Here is a 21,789-nt window from a genome sequence, read left to right as displayed (position 1 = left end):
GGAAGACTCCAGATGTAATGTGTGGTCTGCCATTTTGGCTAGATGCTGCTAGAAGGTGTTAATTACGTGAGACGGAGCTGTAGGTATCCCATTAATTGGCCTGTGTCCTCCGCTGACCTGACCTTTACCCTGCAGCATGGCAGATATAACAAAGCAGCTAATGTACAGATTTCAGTGTGTATAGGCAGGACTGTGAGGATCAGGTCATTCTTCGCAGGTCACTGTAGTAATTGGCTATAGTTGTTGCAGCTGGTCAGCAGGTGAGCCAATTACTGCTAAACACTATGAGCCAACATGGTGTGATAAGAAAGGAGGTAGTAACGGGCTACTTTTTTTTTTTTTTTTTTTTTTTTTGAGAGATTTTAAGGGTATTTATACCACATTAGTCTCAATATCCTAGCAACATCACCTGAACAAACCAAAGCAGGGATTCATCCTTTAAAAAATACAAATACAGTATACATTATCTTTCAATCACATATCTGAACAGGTGTACGATGTGGTGAGGCAGGATTGAGGGTTTATTTATGGAGGTTCACGCAATCATTTACTATTTCTCCCTCTTCTTTCCATGGTTTACTTTAAACATGTTCTTTAATGGCAGCTGCTGTGGAGTTTGTACAGGACATGTTGTTCTGTCCAGATAAAGTTCAACTAAGGTCATATTTGTGGAAGTATAGCAAAAGAGACAGCAAACCACAACTTTGTCTGATAAATAGTCTAAAAGGTATTTTGCAGTGAAGCCAGTGGTTATTTAGGTTTTGGGACCTCACCTATTTCTTAAAGGGAACATATTATACATATTTTAACACAGTTAAAGTTAAAACAGGTAGAAACATGTTAATGAAGTTCTTTGCACAAAATGACTATCACCAACTCTAGTCTTGCCAGTTTCTGTCTCTTTCAGAATGAGCCGTTTAAGAGCTCTGTCACTTTTATGCAGATAAATTGTTGCTGGCCACGCCACATGTTTATCCTGAGCATTTACCACTTGTCAGTTTTAGATTGTGCTAAATGGCACAACACAAACAAGTTAGTTCATGCTAAACTGCAATAAAAACCACAAAACTCAAAATTTGAAAAAAGTACTTATGTCTGCAAACTTGACACAGACAGTAGGTACAGATCCCTCCCTCAGACGAAGTCTGCTGGCTATTCCTGCTGTGTACTGTCTGAGGTTTTCAACCAGCAGACCAAAATTCCTACCCACTAGATCTAGTGCCTAGTGATTGTGGGGTTTGATGCCAGGGTGGTTTTATGCTGGTTTCCTTTTTTTTGTAACGCCACAATAAGAGAGCATCCAAACGGCTCATAGAAGCTGCAGATGATTTCTGACACCAAACTCCTTCAATTGATTCACAGAAAATGAACAGATGGATTTTTTTATGTTTGCAGTGTTTATAGGAGCAGTTGAGAGCCAATTGAAAATAAAAAAAGAATGCAAAAAAAGGAGTTTTGCATAATACGTGCCCTTTAAAAACATTTTAACTAAAGAAACACTTCAGTTAAAATATAATCTTCTTATAGAATTTTTGTTTGCATATTGAACATTGATTATTTTAATTTTTTTTAGTGCATGGCATTTGCTTAGAGGAGCAGCTTAAAGGTTCAGAACGTGCATCACCTGACCTTTTTTTAATCATAACTATGAACACACTGTAACAATGAAAAAAAAAAAATATTCATACAAATTAATATAAACATTTTAACATATTTTTAAGTAGATTAAACCAGACGTACATTTTAAGATAAATACAGGTTTGTCTGATTATCCAGAAAGGGCAACACTTGCCAGATGCTTCCAACCTAAATTTTCATCACTAGATAATGTTGCATAAAGCTTCTTAAACATCTCAACAGCTGACACCCATTTTTGGGTAGGAAGCCTCCATGGGTTCTTATAAAATCAATGCCGTCTGGAGCCCTGGGAACCTTACTACTTCAGAACTCAGCAGATCTTCTTTCTATTTTTGCAAATTTAATAAATTCCCACATCCCTGTTTAAAACAAAGAGGGGAAAGATTAAAAGTGGATTGAATGTATTGTATAAGCTCAGCGGTACAGCAGAATCCTCCGTGCTTGTTAGCTGCTTTAGCTGGCAGTGTGTTCGCCCAATCAATCATTATCGATGGGGAGCTTGTCGGAGTGGGTGTAGTATTGAGGGAGTTGAGGAAAGCTGGAGGAGCATGAATGGGAAAATAACTTCTAGTGTTTTTCCTTTCACTGCTCTGGTTCTGTTCCATTCGACATGTTCATCTGACTCTCAGTCTGTTAGAAGAGGATCAGGTCCACTAGCCCAACATTGCTCTCAGCCAATAGAATCAATACGACTGCCACGTGCGGGCCTGGCAGCATAATGATGTTATTGACTTATCTTACTATATAATAGTGCATCTCAGGAAACTCAGAAAACTAAGATTGAAAAGTTACTTTATTTCAGTAATTGAGGTTAATATGTGAAACTCATATATTATATAGATGTATTACACACAGCGTAATCTGTTTTAAGTGTTTATTTCTTCTTTTATTGTTGATGATTATAGCCAATGAAAACCTAAAAAAATCAGTCTCAGAACATTAGAATATTATATAAGACCAATTGTTATATTTGACAATGTTGGCAGTGCGCCAAGTCCTGCTGGAAAATGAAATCCGCATCTCCATAAAAGTTGTCAGTAGCAGAGAGAAGCATGAAGTGCTGTAAGATTTTCCGGGGAAAAAACACTACACTGACTTTGGACTTGATTTAACACAGTGGACCAACACCAGCAGATGACATGTCTCTCCAAACCATCACTGATCATCAGTAAATTTTACATTGCATTTAGAAATCAAGGGAGCAGAGTCTGGAGGAAGAGTGGAGAGACACACAGTCCAAACTGCTTGAGATCTAGTGTGAAGTTTCCACCAATCAGTGATGGTTTGCAGAGACATGTCTGTCATCTGCTGGTGTTGATCCATTGTGTTATATCAAGTCCAAAAAAAAAAGAAAAAACGTCAAATAGTATGTAAAAAATTCACAATGAATAAATGAAACTATTAAAGTGGTGTCAAATATATTTATATCAACATATATTATTCTTCATCTTCCTCACGCTAAGTTATCATTCATAAATGGTTGTTTTGACTGATTTTTCTTTTTTTTTTTTTTTTAAGACTGGCTTACTCCAGTGCTTCCCTGCCCCAGACATAGGACTCAGATACAGAGACATCACTACATATACCCCCTCCACACACACACACACATAGCACCCACCACCCACCCACACACTGATTGCATGTTCATGTTTAAGCTGTGCAGTGCCTGCAGACACTGGAGCTGTGTAGACTGTGCAGCTGTGTTTGTGCTGCTTTCTGAACATATGTTTCTAATCACGCAGCTTCACATTTCAGATGAAAACAAACATGCTTATATAGGCACTGTAGGAGCAGATGCACACAATGCAGATATTAATGACCTGTCTGCATACACTCCCACAATGCAATATTGTTACAATACCATATCGTCTCACATTCAGTTCTGGCTGCTGACCATGGAATTAATGCATGGCACAATAGAGATATTTAATAGTATTATTAAATATATATATTAGAAAAAAAATATATATATACTTCTCTGAACAAAAAGTGCATCATATCAGGGCTCATAGAATACTGATTAATTGTATGCTTTGTTAAAAAAAAAAGAGTGTATAAAACATATTGCAGCAAATAATGGCCTCAAACAAAGGCTGTTGTTGTTGATGGAAAACACAAACTCTAAAAAAGTTAATTCATCTTTTTATGTATTTTTTTAACTATACTTTTAGAATTATAGGGTAATGTTGAAATTGAAGCAATGTTGGGGCGCTTCTACACTTACAATGCTTTTAGACAAAAGTTTATATAAATGTTTCTTTGTTTTAAATAATAAGATAGTACTTTATTAACTAAAGGTTCTATCCTGTTCTATTCCTATTTGTTTAGTTTCGCCGTGTTATTAAAGCTGGCAGTGAAAATCGTAAAATTTTAGTATACAGCTCTGGAAAAAAATGAGAGACCACTTAAAAATGATGAATTTCTTTGATTTTACCAAATTAAAAACCTCTGGAATAAAATCAAGAGGAAGATGGATGATCAAAAAGCATTTTATCTTACTTACATGTTATAGATTATTAAACATACTAAAGAAATTTTAATATTAGATAAAGGTAACCTGAGTAAAAATAAAAAGCAGTTTTTACATTATGATTTAATCTATTGTGGGAGTCTTTCTCATCTCTGTGAAGGCATTTTGGTCTCCTCTTCCTAACAGAATTTAGAAGTTTAATTTAGCCACAATGGAGAGTTTTTGAGGATGAACCCAGGTACGCCAGAGCTTAAGGTCACAAACTGATAGATTTTCCTTTTATAAATGAAATTATTAGATAAAAAGTGCTTTTTATATTTATTTAGGTTATATTTGTCTGATATTAGCATTTGTTTAATAATATTTTTACCATTTTCCCCAGCGCTGCATGGATCCCAGAGAGAATGAATCCCTCATTTATAATGCATATTGTTTAATAAGAACAGTCTATGATTCTAACTGACCACATTATTTGGTGGTTCTGAATCTCAGTTTCAGTGCTGTGGGATTATTACCCCATCAAATACATGCACAACTGCCTCACACTATCCCCACCTCCCTTTGGGAAATAGCCCTGTCAGTAGTCACATGAGTTTTTTCATCATCTCTGCTGGCTGCCAGACTCTGATAGAAATGTTGTCAGTGGGCCCGAGAGCTACTCGCTGTGCAAAAAGAGATTTCAGCGATTCCAGAGTCTGCGGGAAAAGAAGCACCACCACAAGTGATTACTGTCATCAACTGTCTGCTCCATGCTCTGCTGTTAAACTGATCAAAGAGAGACGCACATCAGCCGTAACATTAAAACCACCTGCCTAATATTGTGTAAGCCCCCCAAACATGCCACTTACTCTACATGACGTCGCCAGCATTAACTTTATAAGCAATTTGTGCTGCAGAAACTTTTCATTGGGATTAAACCAGACTGCCTGCACTGCAACAAATTCATTTAATATTAAAGGGAATTTTTTACAGTAAAATAAAATACTCAAATCATGCAGGTGCTCATATTACACAATGTTCTCTAGCTTCCCTGATCCATGGCAAAAGTCACGAGTCATGATTCTCCTTCCTGTCCTATGACATGTGTCATGGTGTGTATTTTAGTATAAGAAGTTCACAGTGCACAGAATATAGTTTAGAATATAGAATATATTTAATGTCCCTTAAAATAAAATGTACTGTCATATTTTCTATAATGTTAGGAACAAATATAGGTAATGTAACACACACACATGCTCACTCATAAATGAGAATTACTGGTATAATTTACTTGTGTGTAATGTAGTGCTATTACTTGTTTCCCTCACTTGCAGATTTTCGAGTGGCTTTATCTTTCTAATGACTTTATCTTTGTACTCGTTTAAGCTAAATGTGTTGAAAGTGCTACTAAAAAAAATGTGCCTTGGCTCTAAACAATAGTGGAGGGATGTTTAAGAGAGGATTTTGGGGAAAAATAGATGGAAACATTAAGAACTTTAATAGGTCTAATGTAAGTAAACGTGAGGGAAGCCTTGTTTTGTATAGAATTTCTCTATCCTTTAATATCATGAATAATCTGTTGGTAAAGTGTCTCAAAAACATTGAAGGCCAGCAGAAAACTACTGTAATTAAACTCCTAGGGTTTGATCTATATGCACAGGAATGTGCAGCACAAAAAGTTTCAAACATTTTTACACTAATTTTCAGGGGGGGGTTTTTGAGCCAGGTAGGGTTACACCCCTGTGAAATGTTTCATTAGGAAATAACAGCAGTTACAGCGAGATGTTGTTGTTTTTGTTCTTGTAACCCCACCCCCTCATTAGCATAGTGCAGCCAGTGTAGGTAATAGAGGATCCTCTGTGGCGTTTACATGATTTAACACAGCTTTAGCACTTTGAGTGCTTAAGTGCATTACAAATAAAATGTATTATTAGCTTTAACTAAACTAATATTTAGTTCAGATTATTAAACACTGCTTTATATCAGAGAAAGATAAAGAGAGAAAAAGGTAGAGGGAGCAACAGAGAGAAAGAAACAGAGAGAGACAGAGATGGAGAGAGAGGGACAGAGAGGTAGAGGGAGCACCAGAGAGAGAGGGACAGAGAGAGACAGAGATGGAGAGAGAGGGACAGAGAGAGACAGAGATGGAGAGAGAGGGACAGAGAGAGACAAAGATGGAGAGAGAGGGACAGAGAGGTAGAGGGAACACCAGAGAGAGAGAGGGACAGAGAGAGACAGAGATGGAGAGAGAGGGACAGAAAGAGAGAGAGATGGAGAGAGAGGGACAGAGAGAGACAGAGATGGAGAGAGAGGGACAGAGATGGAGAGAGGGGCAGAGAGAGAGAGAGAGATGGAGAGAGAGGGACAGAGAGACAGAGATGGAGAGAGAGGGACAGAGAGAGAGATGGAGAGAGAGGGACAGAGAGAGAGACAGAGATGGAGAGAGAGGGACAGAGAGAGACAGAGATGGAGAGAGGGGCAGAGAGAGACAGAGATGGAGATAGAGGGACAGAGAGGTAGAGGGAGCACCAGAGAGAGAGGGACAGAGAGAAGGAGATGGAGAGAGAGAGAGACAGAGATGGAGAGAGAGGGACAGAGAGAGACAGAGATGGAGAGAGAGGGACAGAGAGGTAGAGGGAGCACCAGAGCGAGAGAGGGACAGAGAGAGACATAGATGGAGAGAGAGGGACAAAGAGGTAGAGTGAGTGCTGGAGAGAAAGTGACAGAGAGAGTGTCAGAGAGATTGGGAGAGAGAGAGATACAGAGAGAGAGGAGGAGTAAGAAAAAGATGGGAGGGAGGATAGAAGAAAGAAGAAAGAGGGAGATGGAATGAGATGTGAGGTCTAAAAAAAGAAAGGGATAAAGAGAAAAAAGTGGGACAAAATGATAGGGAAATAGATAGTGAGGGAGAAATGGAGAGAGGGAGAGAGGGATCGATGGAAGGGAGGAGGAATGAAGGGAAGGAGATTTGGTAGAAAGTGGGGAAAACTCCTGGCCTCTATAATCCCATTTTGTTGCTGAGCCTTGAACGCTACATCCAGTGTATTGTGGTGGTGCTGCAATAAGTCAACATCAGGCGGTGTGGATAGATGGATGGAGCTCAGTTTGCAGTAATGAGAGAGAGAGAGGGACGGGTGTGGTGTATGAATGAGTTCAGTTATGTGACCTGAGTGTGTAAATGGCTCTGCTGTGGCTGCAGGAGAGAATAAGAAAGGAGACGGAGCAGGAGTGAAGTAAAACAGACAGGCTGGAAACAGAAACAGGAACAGAGAAATGATGAACAGTGTAAATAACTGGAAACTGTAGGGATGCATATATTGTGAATATTTGGCAAAAATATGTATTCTGTCAAAAATAGCAAAAAGCACTTTCACCCTGTCAACAGTCTATTTTTATGCACCAGCACTCTTAAAATTGCATTTGGAATAAATCTACACTAGTGGGTGTGGTGGTCTGGAAGTGAGGTGTGTTCATGTAAATTTATGGCAATTTTCAGTCAATCGTTAGAGTCTATTTGCTGCAAAACGCGAACCTGACTTCTAACTCAACAATAAAGAGTATTAAGAATAAAATAACATTGCTGTTCCCCTGTTAAAACTGATGTCCGTAAGTTTTGGGATTTAGGGCCCTCTCTGGTGAGAATGGGTAATTGCACCAAGCATGCGGAAGAATCATTTTAAACTGGGTGGGTGTGATGCGGTCTCCTTCTCCGAATCCAGGTTATGTTCAGTTAGAGAAAAATAAGAAAGAGAGAGAGAGAGAGAGAGAGAGACGCTCAGTCAGAAACTTCCCTTCAACTGCACACTTTGGTTTTACTATGAGTGAATGAGCGACTGAGGTCTGAGTTTCCCCTTCTGAAGTCTCCATTGCTCCACCAGCCGCTCGCGTTCAGTAAAATTGAGCCGGATCCTCTTTTAGAAGCTGTACGTGTGACGTAAGTACATAAAAACGTGTAAAGTGGCCAGTAGAACTCCTGCGAAAAGCGATCTGACACCCCAGTTATTAGAATGAATATATTAGGCTTAGCAGGGATGAACACTAACTTTTTATGTTTATTTTAAGTTCTATTTCAGTGCTTCCTCTAATGGAGAATAGGAAGGATTTAAAGTCCCCTAATTTTCTCCCCTACCCTGCCACCCCACTCCCTGCCAGTGCATATACAAGGCTGACAGGTAGAAATGACAAACGGCAGGTTTAAGTTCATTTTTGTAGGCTCTACTCACATAAATTAAATAAAAATTCAGCATCAGTTATTATACTTAGTATCAGTTTGCTACCCTTTAACAAACTTGCTGAAATATATAATCAGGTACTTGGATTATTTAGATACAGGGCTTGGATAGTAACTATAGCTTAACTAACTTAGCTTAGCTAGAGTCTGTTTGTTAATTTAAAGACTGGCTGCATTTCACTCTTTAATCTACACTGAAATGTGACTTGAGTAGCACTGCTGAGGTACATTTATGATTGGAAAAGAACTACTAAAGTAAATTCATGATTAAAATTGTGCTGCTGAAGAAAAATGTACTTTGTTGGTTTGTCTGCTGTTTTTTTATATTATAGTTTTTTATTTTGCTCATTTAAGGTATTTAACTTATTTGGTGGTCAGTAAAACTTTTATTTAGTTTTATTTCAGACTAAAACTTAACTAATCCTGTGCCAGACTAAATGTCTAGCATTCTATAAAAGAGAAAAGGGGCATTTTGCACAGGGATGGAGCTATGATTACGTGCTCAGTGCAGGTAGACTGAGGTATGACCATGAATATATTGCGTGTGTGATGATCAGCAGGTGGTTATGAAACAGCCTGTCTGAGTTTGTCTTTGTGGTCCCAGGCTGATGCAGAATGTCTGCTGGTTAAATCAGACTGCTGAAATTCTTCAGACACTTTTATTCCGTGTAAGATTTGATTGAAAACTAAAGGAGTAAACAAGTCCCCCAGGTGGTCCCACTCTGTTTACTGAAGCAAAAGAGCTTCCTGTGAGCTACTTTTAATTACATAAACGATTTAATTGCTGCAGAATTCGAAGGTTTGGGGCATAAACAGAATGCATGCATGTTATCTAGTGTACACTTGCTTACTCATTCTGCGTAATGTGCATTTCCCCCATGTGCTTCACATGCAATTAGTGGAAAAGTCAATATGTAGCTGTCTTACTGCTGTCATCTGCTCGTCAGATATCTGCATTAATAAGGTTATGAGGTTATGGGTATATGTATAATGTGTTTATACACTTCCTGTAGTGTATTTCAGGTCTTTCAGCTCTATCACAGTGACAGATATTGATATGTGGGGAACAGAAATAGAAATGAAGAGCACGGGGTTAGGCAAGGTCTACTCTGTGCATTCCTGATGCACTGTATGATATTCCACAAGAATCAAACCTGATTTCATATATTGAAGTATTGCTTAGGTGAACTATGTGTTGGAAGGAAGCTGGAAATACTGATTTTACTCAGAGAAAGCTATAGGTACGATTATGCTAATTTAAATGCATTTATCTTTTTTAAAATATATATTTATTTGAAATATTACTATATACAAATATACATAGTCAGACAGACAGACAGACATATAAATAGACTGCATGAGAACATGAATGGTTGGATGAATGGATGAATAGATGGATGGATGATAGACTGTAAGTGTGGGTAAATTGACGGATGGATGGATGGGCACACAGATGGATCGATGAATAGATGTATGGATAGATGATGGGTGGATGTACTGTATAGGTGAGTGAATGGATGGATGGATGGATGGATGGATGGATGGATGGATGGATGGATAAATGGGTAGAGATTTGTATGAATGGATGGATGGATGGGTACACAGATGAATGGGTGGTGGATAAATGGGCAGACAGGTGGATGGATGCATGGGTGTGTTGGTGAATAAATGGGTAGGCAGGCGGATGGATGGGCAGACAGGTGAATGGATTGACTGTATGGGTGGGTAAATGTATGGATGAAAGACTGTAAGTGTGGGTGAATGGATGGGTGGATAAATGGTTAGGCAGGTGGATGGATTGATGGATGGATGGGCACTCAGATGAATCAATGGATGGATAAGTGGGCAGACAGGTGGATAGATGGATGGATGAACTGTATGAGTGGGTAAATGTATGGATGGATAAGCGGGTAGACAGGTGAAAGGATAAATAGATGGAAGGATAGACTGATGGATGGACTGTATGGGTGGGTAAATGTATGGATGGATAAGTGGGTGGACAGGTGGATGGATGGATGGATGGATGGATAGATGGATGGATGGACTTTATTGGTGGCTGAACGTACGGATGGATAAGTGGGTAGACAGGTGGGTAGATGGATAGATGGATGGATGGACTGTATGGGTGGGTAAATGTATGGATGAATATGTACATGGACAGCTGAAAGGATAAACGAATAGATGGATAGATGTACAGTATGGGTGGGTTAATATATGGATGGATAAGTGGGTGGACAGGTGGATGGATGGATGGATGGATGGATGAACTGTTTGGGGGGTAAGTGTATGGATGGATAAGTGGGTAGACAGGTACAGGGATGGATGGATGGACTGTATGGCTAGGTCAATGTATGGATGGATAAATAGGTGGAAAGATGGATGGATGATAGATGATATTTATTTCATGTTTATTTGCACTAAAGTCATATTTTAATCAGGGACAAGGCAATCTGTGTGTGTATTTGTGCATCTGTGTCAGCATTGGGTGCACTTAAAGTAACTAAATCCTTTAATACACAAGACTAGACACATACACTTAGAGCTGACAGTGTCTCTTTGTATTTTGTGCAGGTACATCCGTATTCCAAGTGACAGCGACAGATGCAGATGACCCCACCTATGGGAACAGTGCGCGGGTAGTGTACAGTGTGTTACACGGGCAGCCATACTTCTCTGTGGACCCCAAAACAGGTAAGATACCTAAACCTCTTAAACTGCTGCTTATTTGTGTGTGTTGGTTTATTTGTTCCTTGAAGCCGGGGGTTCTTATCCTGGGGGAGGGTGTTGTTCTTAAAAAGGAGGGTGCTGACATGTCTCTGGGGGTTGGAGGAGTGATGCTGAACAATGGTGTTCTTCACAATATGTGCAGAGAGAGTCAGTTGTGAGTCTGCATGCCTGTATTTGCTTTTCATGATAGAAGGTAAACGTGGAAAATAGAGCTTGGATTATGAAAAAGATTGGGGATAAAAAGTTCAAGACAGTTTCTGCTCAGCAGAACTGTTTCTAAGGCTGAGATCTGGGTGCTTTTTTAGACTCATCTTGATGCAATGATGAAACAGGTTTGAGAGTATTTTCCAGAAAACAGTGCAGTGCCTGCAAGAGAATCCTCTCTTTACAAATGCAACAGGAGCGCCTTCTGAAACAGAGGAGTCGTGCATTGATCTGACCAATGATGTAACCCTAAAACAGTGCAGGTTTGCAGAACGCTCTCTGCCTGAATTCTTGATTTTATGTTCTAGTATTTTGAAGCCTTATCAGGCATTGCGCAGAAGGTTCCTAACCCCTTCTTTAGGTGATATTCATTTTGATAACTGCTACATTTCAGTAATGTAGTTATGGATATGTTTACAAAGCAAGTAAAAGTAGCCTAAATCCAATTTTCTGACCAAATCCAATGTATATTTTTGGAATTGAAACTTGGAATCTTTTGATGGGACTCATTTCTGACATCTACATGATGAGCATTATGTAACTGACAGCAGTGCTTCATGTTAAGTTTCGGTTTCATCCTTGAGCTCGCTGTAAAAAGTGCATGTTTTTTGGCCACGGTCAGGTTTTTTTTTTTTAGTTTAGTGTTTTTACTGTATTTTTCTTTGATGCTTCAACTAGGATTTGTTGTGACACAAGCCTTCTTCTATTAATAAACATTAATGAACAATGAATATTAATGTTTTTTATGCCCCTGAAACCCTCGCTCACTGATGCTGTCCATTTTCGCATCTCCTCATACTCTCATATTTTGCCATCTACTCACTCTTTTTTATCTTCTTCTTGATGTAAAAGTCACAAGAATTCCAATGTGGCCATTCTGACAGAGTTGCGTTGCTGCAAATTGTATATGTATCAGATTTCAAGAACATATATTGAAGTAAATTGAATGTACTATGCACTATGATCAGGACATTGCTGAATCTTGTTAATATAGTTTGCCATCAGCTGCCAGAGCCCTGAGAGAGCTCAGTTGGCCTTGCTCTCTCTGGGGTTTAGATGGTGCTCTCTCCCCACATCACTCCAAAGGGTGATGTAAATCAGCACAAGGCATCTGTGAGCTGATGTATCAGAACCGAGTTGATGCTCTTTGCTCCGAGTGCGGTTCTAAAAATGTGTTGGAGGAGGCATGTGCTAGTCTTCATCCTCCTGGTGTTGGGGCAGCACCAGTGATAGGGGGAGTCCTAATGAGTGGCTTTATGGACTTGGGGACAAAATGGGGGCCTATCCACAGTTTATGGAGCTGCTTACTCTCAGTATACAGTATGTTTTATTAAAGTAAGGAGTTTCAGGTGCGTATCCTGCAGCTGTTGGAGAAAACCCTTGTTTGGAATACCCGTTTTTAAACTGTGAGGTACAGAGTATTACCAGGGGCCATAACTAATGAGAACAGGCTTCACACGTTCGCGTGTCTGTGTGCCGTATTGTTGAGATCTTTGTCCACTCTCTGCTCTATAATTGAGAGCATCCCTCGAGGTTGGGGAGGAGAGAGCAATTGTGTGGAGGCTTTCAGAAGAATAAAAAGAGGATGAAAGAAAAGAACAAGAAAAAGGAGTCGGAGTGGTTTGAGCGGTGGTGGAACATGTTCATTGTTTGAGAGGTTTTACAAGGATCCATTAAATGTTAATGGAGGGACAATGTGTTTGTGAGTGAGTGTGTTGTGAAGGAAAGAGGGAGAAAGAAAAGAAACAGGAACAGGTACTTCAATATGTGCTCTGTGTATGTGTTTTTTGTGTTTGTGTGTGTGTGTGTGTGTGTGTGTGTGTGTACCGGTGTGGATGTATGTTTTTCTCAAAGCTCTTAGATTAAAAATAGTCCTTCATAGCATATGGATGAAGAATTGATTCCAAATACCAAATCCTGCTTCATTCAGACAGTAGTCTTTGTTTAAAACATGCTGTAAGATTTATCTGTTGTGTGCAGGTTTTCAGCGAGTTACAGGACATTGAGTTTGTGTGATTGGTGCTTTGCATAGTTCTGAAGTAGCCTTACATTTCCCCTGTCCAAAAGCATAGGAGTGGGTTTGATATTGGGGGTGGGGGACATTTGCTAATATGAATCAAAGCCCATCCTACAGTGACTTAGAACAACATTTGTGGAATTACAGGTAATCACAAATAAACAAAATAATTATTTTCTTCTGTATTTCAGTTTGTAATGAGTTAAATTCAACTAAAGGTGACTTTACAACCTACAAATGTTACTCCAAATTACATTTACTGTTGTTAGAAAGAGTATGCAGTGTCTGAATTATGTAGACATGACAAATACACATATGATCAGAAATGATCAGTTATTGCTAATATTTAAAATAATATTTGGCTATTATTATTATTATGACCTGGTCTAGGGTCAGGCCGTAACAGAAAATGCTCTCCCCAGACCCTCTGCAAGACCAAACACAAAAAATTGAGATGCTTGGTTGGTCTGAGCAGTAAGTTGTTCCAGGTCATTAAAGGGGAGGAGCCCAGAACGTCTCTCTCAGGTCAGATTTCCCCTTGTCCTTTTATACAGTGCGCCCCTGGTGGCCAATCACGGTTCTGCAACTAAAAACTAAACACACAAACAGCACAGAGGGCACACATGGAACAAAATACGACCAGGGGCCGTAACAATTATGTATTGGCATAAAAATTCTGTTTTATACGTACATTTACTCCACTCTTTAAATAAAATAAAATAAAAAACTCAGTAGCGTTTTGAATTTTTTCTACTGAAATGTATTTTTGGCAGCTGTTAATATAAATGTTAGATAATCCAAACCCTCCCAGTTGAGAAGTCATCACTCAAAATGCATTTTTCACGCAAATAGCACTTTCAAAATAAAATTTATTTTAAAACATTTTTTTGGGGAGACCAATCCACCTATTTCTGATCTCCCAATGCCCCTGTCCAAGGTAGCTATAGAGAAGGGTAGTGGAGCTCTCCAAGGTCCATTTTCCCATATACATATTAACTGCTGATGGGAGTAGTGGAGTTGTCCATGGTCTTGAAGTACCTTAGCATCTGCCATGTCCTTAGTGACTGCAGAACAGAATAGCTGAGCTGTCCATAGTTCTGAAGTAGCTTAGCATCGTCCCTGTCCATAGTATCTGCAGAGGGCCAATAGTGGAGCTGTCCATAGTTCTGAAGTAGCTTAGCATCATCCCTGTCCATAGTAACTGCAGAGGGCCAGTGGTGGAGCTGTCCATGGTTCTGAAGTAGCCTCATATTGCCCCTGTCTAAAGTAGCTGCAGAACAGAGTAGCTGAGCTGTCCAGGGTTCTGAACTAGCTTAGCATTGGATTAGTCCATATTGACTGCAAAACAGATTTGCAGAGCTGGCCATGGTGTTGTAATGTCACATAGGGCACTATCTTCCAACTTGATTGCAATCTGTTTTCATGCCTTCCACCTGCATTGTTTAAATAGCAACAGTGCTTGTGAATATATATCTACGCTGATGGGTGTGGTGGTCTCGGAGTGTCGCCAATAGTCAGATGTTTATCGCTATCTTGGCATCCCCAACACAAACACCTCATCCTGTTACGCACACATGAACACGTAGCAGTGCACAATCCCTGTTGCTGAGTGCCTGTTGGCAGCTATTCAAACTTTTACATCAACAAATATTTGACACATGCATTAAAATCTGTAAACATCACCCACCCAACTGCTCCACTGTTCTTATAGGGCGATGATATTCATACTGCAAGAAAAAATCATGCCACAGGGAAGATATTAGGACCTGTTAGCAGAGCTCCCCAGAGCCTCAGCGCTTAAAAAGCACTGATCCAGCGATCAGAGTTCCCCGGGTTATAGGGAACACCTGTTTATGTTTATAGAGCTTTTTTTTCCCCCTGATCTAACCCCGTTCTGTTGTGCCGAGCAGCTAATTTAAGAACCTGTACGCTTCCTTTCTGCAGTTCTGCCTGGCTGGTGAGCATTTGCTGCAGTCACTACAATGAAAGTCTTTAGAGAAGAGTAGGAGGGTGACAGTATCAGTGCAGCCTTCAGCTCAGCCTGAATCCATGCAGACAACAGACAAGAAGAAGACTCAGCCAGGAGAAGAAAAGCAGAAAGAATGGGAAGATCTTGATGCACTTTTACCCAGGACTGTTTTTATCATACTCTTTCACTCAGTCTCTCAGCTCTCTCTCTCTCTCTCTCTCTCTCTCTCTCTCTCTCTCTCGCTCTCATTCTCTCACTCTTCATCCCCCTCCTTTCTCTCTCTCTCTTTCTCTTTCTCTATACATGTCATGTTGTTGACTCAGTTTCCCCAGTAGGAAGAGAAAACAAATGAAAAGGGGCACCTGCAATATCCAAAGCAGTTTATTTGATTTTATTCAGTCCATAGTGCCTCAAGTAGAGCACACCAAACCTGAAAAATAACCTAAATAAACACAGAACCAAGAACAAAGAGGAATGATGCACTAAACCTGATGAAGTAAACCTCCATTATTAGATTTCACCCACACACTGTATTACTATAAAATGTTCTTTAAAATAAATCAGCCAAAGAATTAAAAAAGTCTGTGGATTAATAATAATCTAGCAGATGATTCAGTGCACCCTATGAACATGATCACACAGTTCAACAGCAGTGCTGCTGGAGGTTTTAAACACCTCAGTGTTACTGAGAATAAACTGAGAATAGTACACAGTGGCTGCCATGTACAGCTTTTACAGTGTCCTGTGGACAGCAACTTGTGTCTCAGATGAAGGACTGACTTTACTTTACTAAAAAGGTGGAACAGCTACCTACTGTAGGAAGGAGTGTTTTTTTTTTTTTTTTTTTTTTTACCTTTATTTAAACTCGGAGTACATTGAGGGAAGCGGATTGACAGAAACAACAACAACAAAAAAGTAGATAAAATAAAATGAGTAATAAAAAAGCATAAAAACTGCATTATAATAAGGTATAAGAATTATTTTAAAAAGTAATCATTTTTAAAAATATTAAGATATAAAACAAATAAGGTAAAATAATAATTTAAGACTAGGAAACATAAAATCAAAGGTAAAAAAGTAGTAGAACTAATAAAAATAATTCAACTACGAATGAATAAATAAAAAACTAAACACATAAAATAGTAAAATATAAACAAGCAATAACTAATAATAAAAGAAAAGTAATAAACTAAAAATAAATATAAAAATTAATTAAAAAACAGCTAAAACAAACCAACATAAAAAAACTAAAAAGTTAACTAAAAAACAAAACAAAAAAAAACGTTAAAAACTCCAGCAGGACTGCTGTGTCTGACCCACTCGTATTAGCAAAACACACACTAACACCTCGCACACCACCACCATGCAAGTGCTAAGAATGACTTAGCAAAGATGTAAACTCTAGGGTGAGACCCCTAGACCCTTAGGTCCATGAGACCCCTAGTCCTGGGCAAAATGATCTCAAATTAATAGTAGTTGAACATTACATTTACTACTATTAATAAGAGGTTAATTGAATGAACAATGGATACAGCATTTTGTTTTCTGATACAAGCTGCTCAAGTTGCTTGGTTAGATTGGCAGTAGGATTCATCTGCATGTTGCTTTCATGTTCCAGATAATGTTCCCATAATGGGGTGGAGTCATGTAGCTACACTTGCAGTATCATGCTTATTTAAAGCAGCACTAGGTAGGATTTCCTTGATTTTTGATCTTTTTAAAGAAGTAAAATTACAGCTTAAAACTCACTGCAGCGCTGCATTGAGGTGTAATAGGAGGAATAGCGGTTTTCTCGTATCTGTGCCGGAGCTCCTCTGAGCTCAAACCAGACTCTGTAAGTTTTCCGAGGCGGCCGCGACCAACGCTCGCGAGAACTGCGCCCTGCTTTCCGAACTTTAGTTCTAACAGTTCTACAAGGACTACTGGTTCATTCTTTACAAACTAACATACAGACTCTCTGGCAAAAGCTGGAAAGAGACAGAATATGTCTGTGAAAGCCAGAAAACGAAAAAGAGAAACTAATCCGCCTGAAACATTTATTAAACTCTGCAACTGTAGGGGGAGCCCACGAGCACAAAATCTCAATCCTAACTTGTAGAGCTTTAAGGCCACATTATAACAGTAATATTTACTGGATTCAATAGTCCCTTGAAATGTAGAGAAAAGCTAGTGTCATTTATAGTTCTTGTAGTGTCGCACCTACCAAGGATCACAAGACTTAGGAGTAAAAAGTGGATTCAAGGTACAGATTTCAAGACCTCTAAACAGGAAAAAGCCAAACATATCGTGTTCCAGGCTTTAGGAACGTGCATGTTCCTTCCTCAGATTAAATCTCTCAGCGTTGGCTTGGGCGGTCATCTGTGAGAGTTTTTTTTTTTTTTTTTTTTTGTTAAACTGTCACCTTTAAGCACAGAGGTTGACCGTGGCGTCTGTTTCTTTCTGGCATGGCAGTCCCATAGCTGGGTACCACGTCTCTGAAAGAGTGAGAGTGACAGCTGAACATGTTACTGGAGCTGTTCTACACTCAGCTGTCACTGGGCTGGTAATTTTGATCCGGGAGCCTGCAGGGCTCAGTAGTTCAGCTGACTGGGGCATTGGTGGCTAAAGATATGAACCCTGCTTTGGAGTGTTGTTTGAGAGTTTTTTATTTATTTATAAAGAGAAGTATTTCATCTCTGCTAACCCCCTGACATTAACAGGGCTTTTTGTGTGGATTTTTGAGAGTATGGAAGAGTATGGGGATAAAAATAAACATTAGTCAATTACTTTGATGTAGAAAATGTTGTTTTGTAGTATATAAACATTGTTAACATAAATAAAAAACATTTATTGTCAGTTGTTGTTTATAAAACCAATGTATACTATATGGACAAAAATAATTTGACACCTACTCATTTATTATTTCAGCCCAAATCATGGTGTATTAAACCGTTTATCATGCTTTTGTTGCCCTAACTGTCTCTACCGTTTCTACTCTCTAGTGTAATAGGTGTGGCGCAGTGGATAACACCACCACCTGCTAATGAGCTACCACATCACGTGGTTCAATTTCCAGTCTGAGAGACTACATTTACATTTACAGCGTTTAATTGGTGCTCTTATACAAAGTGACTTACAAGGTTATTTCTATTACAGACGTGGGCCAATGTAGAGTTAGGAGTCTAGCCCAAGGACTCTTATTGGTGTAGCACAGCATAGTTACCCAGGCCTGGAATTGAACACCAGCTTCCCACATTATATAATAGCTCACTGACAAGCAGTGGTGTTATCCACTGCACCACACCAACGACTGTCCTTGGACAAGACTCCTAACACTACATTAGCTCAACTCTGTTAAAGGAACAAACATGTATATGCCACTCTGGAACAGAACATCAGCCAACTCCAACACCAATAGTATTGGATGGATCACCACCATTCCAGAGAACACAGTTCCACTGCTCCATGGCTCAATGCTTGGAGAGGGGGGCATTACACATAGTGCCATTTGGTTCATGAACATATGTGTAGTTCTGTTTCTAAACTAGGTTACTTAAAGATACTTATGTGAAGATGTCAAAGACATGTCCTTGCTTCATTATATTAAGTATTCATTGTCTATAAATGGTCCATGCCTCTTCCTGCTAATGTAATTGGCAGCTGATGAGTGGGGACTTGGCTTTCAGACTGTCACATCTGTATAAGTATTGAGGTGTTATCTGTATAAATCATTGAGTTTGAACAATGGCCAGTGTGCCCATGGCATGGCCAGATGAATAACCCATTTGGAGCCAGGTCTATTGGTTAGGGCCAGATGGATGTGACGTTCCATTTCAGAGTTTGCTGGCATTTAACATTTTTTAATCCACAGTATCACATTTGTACTGGGGATATGTAATAGAAGGCATTTTCACCCACAGTGGACAATGTAGTGGATGGTAATGGTAATTGTGACCGGCAATATCTGTCTAGAATTGTCCATACAAACACAAATCACATCCTCATTAAATGCAGGAGACCCCACACACAGATCCCATTGATTAGTGATTGAGTAGCATTTCTTAGCTTCCATAGGGGCATGGCAAAAGTCCTTTGGGATGTCAGTGTAGTTTTAACAGTGACAGATATTTAAAAATCTGAGCTAAAATAGATGCTTTTAAAGTGGAAGAAGTTCAGAAACCTTTTGTTCACAGCTCTGATCATTTAACAGGAGTTTAATGCAGCGTTTGAGAAGGAATGCAGCATTACTAGTCAACATTATTAACATTTCTTTTTTTTTCTGGAGAGAAAGAAAAAAAAAACGTATTTAAATGAACGCCTTGAATCCTTAACATCAATAAAGTGCGAAAGGCTTGGCAGTTTCATTTATGAGATTCATTTCTTTGGCAAGGGTAACTGAAGGTTTTTTCTGCAGCATTGCAAAAAAGCTCTTTAGCGGTTCAGCAACATTAATTTCCAGTATACCTAATCCTCTTTTAAAGCCATCAGAAAGCCGGGTCCTGAGATGAGATGCTATCGGCCTGCGTCTCTCACTGCGGTGTTAAATGGCTTTAGTGGTAATTGGTCTTTAAACACTATCTCTCTGGGTGCCAGAGAACACAAAAACAGGAGACAAATAGGATTACAGACTTCATATAAACTGCCCAGAGGAGACAGAGGAGATGACCATACTGATCAAGAGAGAGAGGAAAACACAGGGTCTTTTTTTAGTATGTCAGTCAAATAGCAGTGGTGAACCCTGCTTTAATTATACAGGGAGAATAATAAGGTAACAGCAGAGTTGCTCTGAGTTGATTGTGGTCATTAGGCTAATAGATCTCCTCAGAAAGCAAAACAAATGTGTGACCAGAAAAGCTTTGCTGCCATTTAAGGAAACATAGAGGTATCAGTAATGCATAGTTTAATTTAGCCTGTGTATAATTGTTTAGAGGTCTGTGCTGTGCAGACAGCCGCAATCAGCGTCCACTTAAAGCTGAGCTGCTCAGAATACTGTATATCTGTGAATCTGAGACTTTTTCCAGAAAACCTTATATTCAGCAAAAAAAAAAAAAAAAAAAAACATCTCCTACAATAGTTTCAATAATGAAAATCTGGTAGTTTTTCTTAAAATTAAATAAAACATAGACAAATGGTGCAGTAGAGATGCTTAAATTCACTTCCATTAAATTACATTCATTCTATCTCTCTGAAGTTGCCATTCTTTGAAGACGCAACAAATTTTGCATGATCACAGTGAATTAAAAAAAAGTTACGCCAAGGCCAACATATACACATAATCTGGGATAAATGGGTGAAAATGTCATGTTATCTGTCCATTGGCAAGAACCTGGTGATACACTATATGATACAGGTGTTACGATTCAATATTATATATTATGTATTAATATTATATATTGCAACTTTTTTCTCACATTTTAGGAACACATATAAAAACACACTTCCAAATCCATACAATCTGTACAATCTAAAAATAAAAGCAAAAGTGTTCTTATTTTATCCATTAATAAGTGTGAGTGTCGTTACATGTCAACTAATAATTACAATAATGACATTTAGTGATTATTGCAAGTAAGTATTGCAAAACAAAATGGCACAATACTCTCATATATATAAACTATGGACAACATTTCTCTCAAATGAATAATACATTTTTTGTCATTTAAAGCATTTATTAGCAGAACATTTATTAGCAAAAAGGATTTAGAGCTTTTGGACCTCATAAATTTCAGAAATATTTCAGAAATCAATATTTGGTGGAATAACACAGTTTTTTAATCGCAAGTTCCATGCATTTTGGCATGTTCTCCTCCACCAGTCTTACACACTGCTTTTGGATAACTTTATGCCTTTACTCCTGGTGCAAAAATTCAAGCAGTTCAGTTTGGTTTGATGGCTTGTGATCATCCATCTTCCTCTTGATTACATTCCAGAGGTTTTTTTTAAATTTGGTAAAATCAAAGAACCTTATAATTTTTTTTCCAGATAAATATATTCGCTTCCACCCATTGGCTAGTGGAAGGGAATTATAGTTTACACATACTACATTTCTCTGCCTTCATACAACAGAGCTGATCTGTGTAACACTGTGTTTAATTTGACCAGATTTATTTTATAGAAGCCTCTATTGTCTTCTTCAGGGCTCCATTTTTCACCACTAGCTCTCAATCCCACACAATGATATCCGTCCCCAGCCGCTCGCCAGATCACATGTAGCGTTTGTGTAGAAACGGCAGTAAGACATTTCAGCAAACAATGTGTTATGAATGAGACTCATTCTTCTGCACGGCTGCAGCAGAGCCGCAGACAGAGCAGACAGCGGAATGGAAAAACTGCGCTGGTCTCTTCATTATACGCGGGCTTCGTTACATAATGCCAAACTGATTTAGCTGCGTTCGCCATGTCCTCATATGTCACCACAGACAGAGCAGCGCTGGCAGACTCTAAGCACATTAATAAGCCAGACGGAAGCTGCCTCTTACTGTCTTCCACATTTCTTACCAGAGGTTTCAGACAATAATGAGAATCCTCCACTTCTGAGACCTGCACTCTCTCACTCCCACACACACACACACACT

At 39.0% G+C, this 21,789-nt stretch overlaps 1 protein-coding gene across 2 annotated transcripts in view; it reads left to right on the top strand.

Annotated features, from left to right (window-relative positions):
• LOC103028344 (cadherin-18) overlaps positions 1-21,789 on the top strand; it is a 379,608-nt gene that overhangs the window by 265,164 nt on the left and 92,655 nt on the right. For both annotated transcript variants that reach the window (XM_049464277.1, XM_049464276.1), the window contains one exon: positions 10,890-11,009. In XM_049464277.1, the coding sequence (XP_049320234.1) occupies positions 10,890-11,009 (120 nt within the window). The remainder of the gene's footprint in view (positions 1-10,889; positions 11,010-21,789) is intronic.

The sequence above is a fragment of the Astyanax mexicanus genome, chromosome 15 (genome assembly GCF_023375975.1).
Source record: "Astyanax mexicanus isolate ESR-SI-001 chromosome 15, AstMex3_surface, whole genome shotgun sequence".
Classification (NCBI taxonomy): Eukaryota; Metazoa; Chordata; class Actinopteri; order Characiformes; family Acestrorhamphidae; genus Astyanax; species Astyanax mexicanus.
This window is presented reverse-complemented; position numbering and strand designations above follow the sequence as displayed.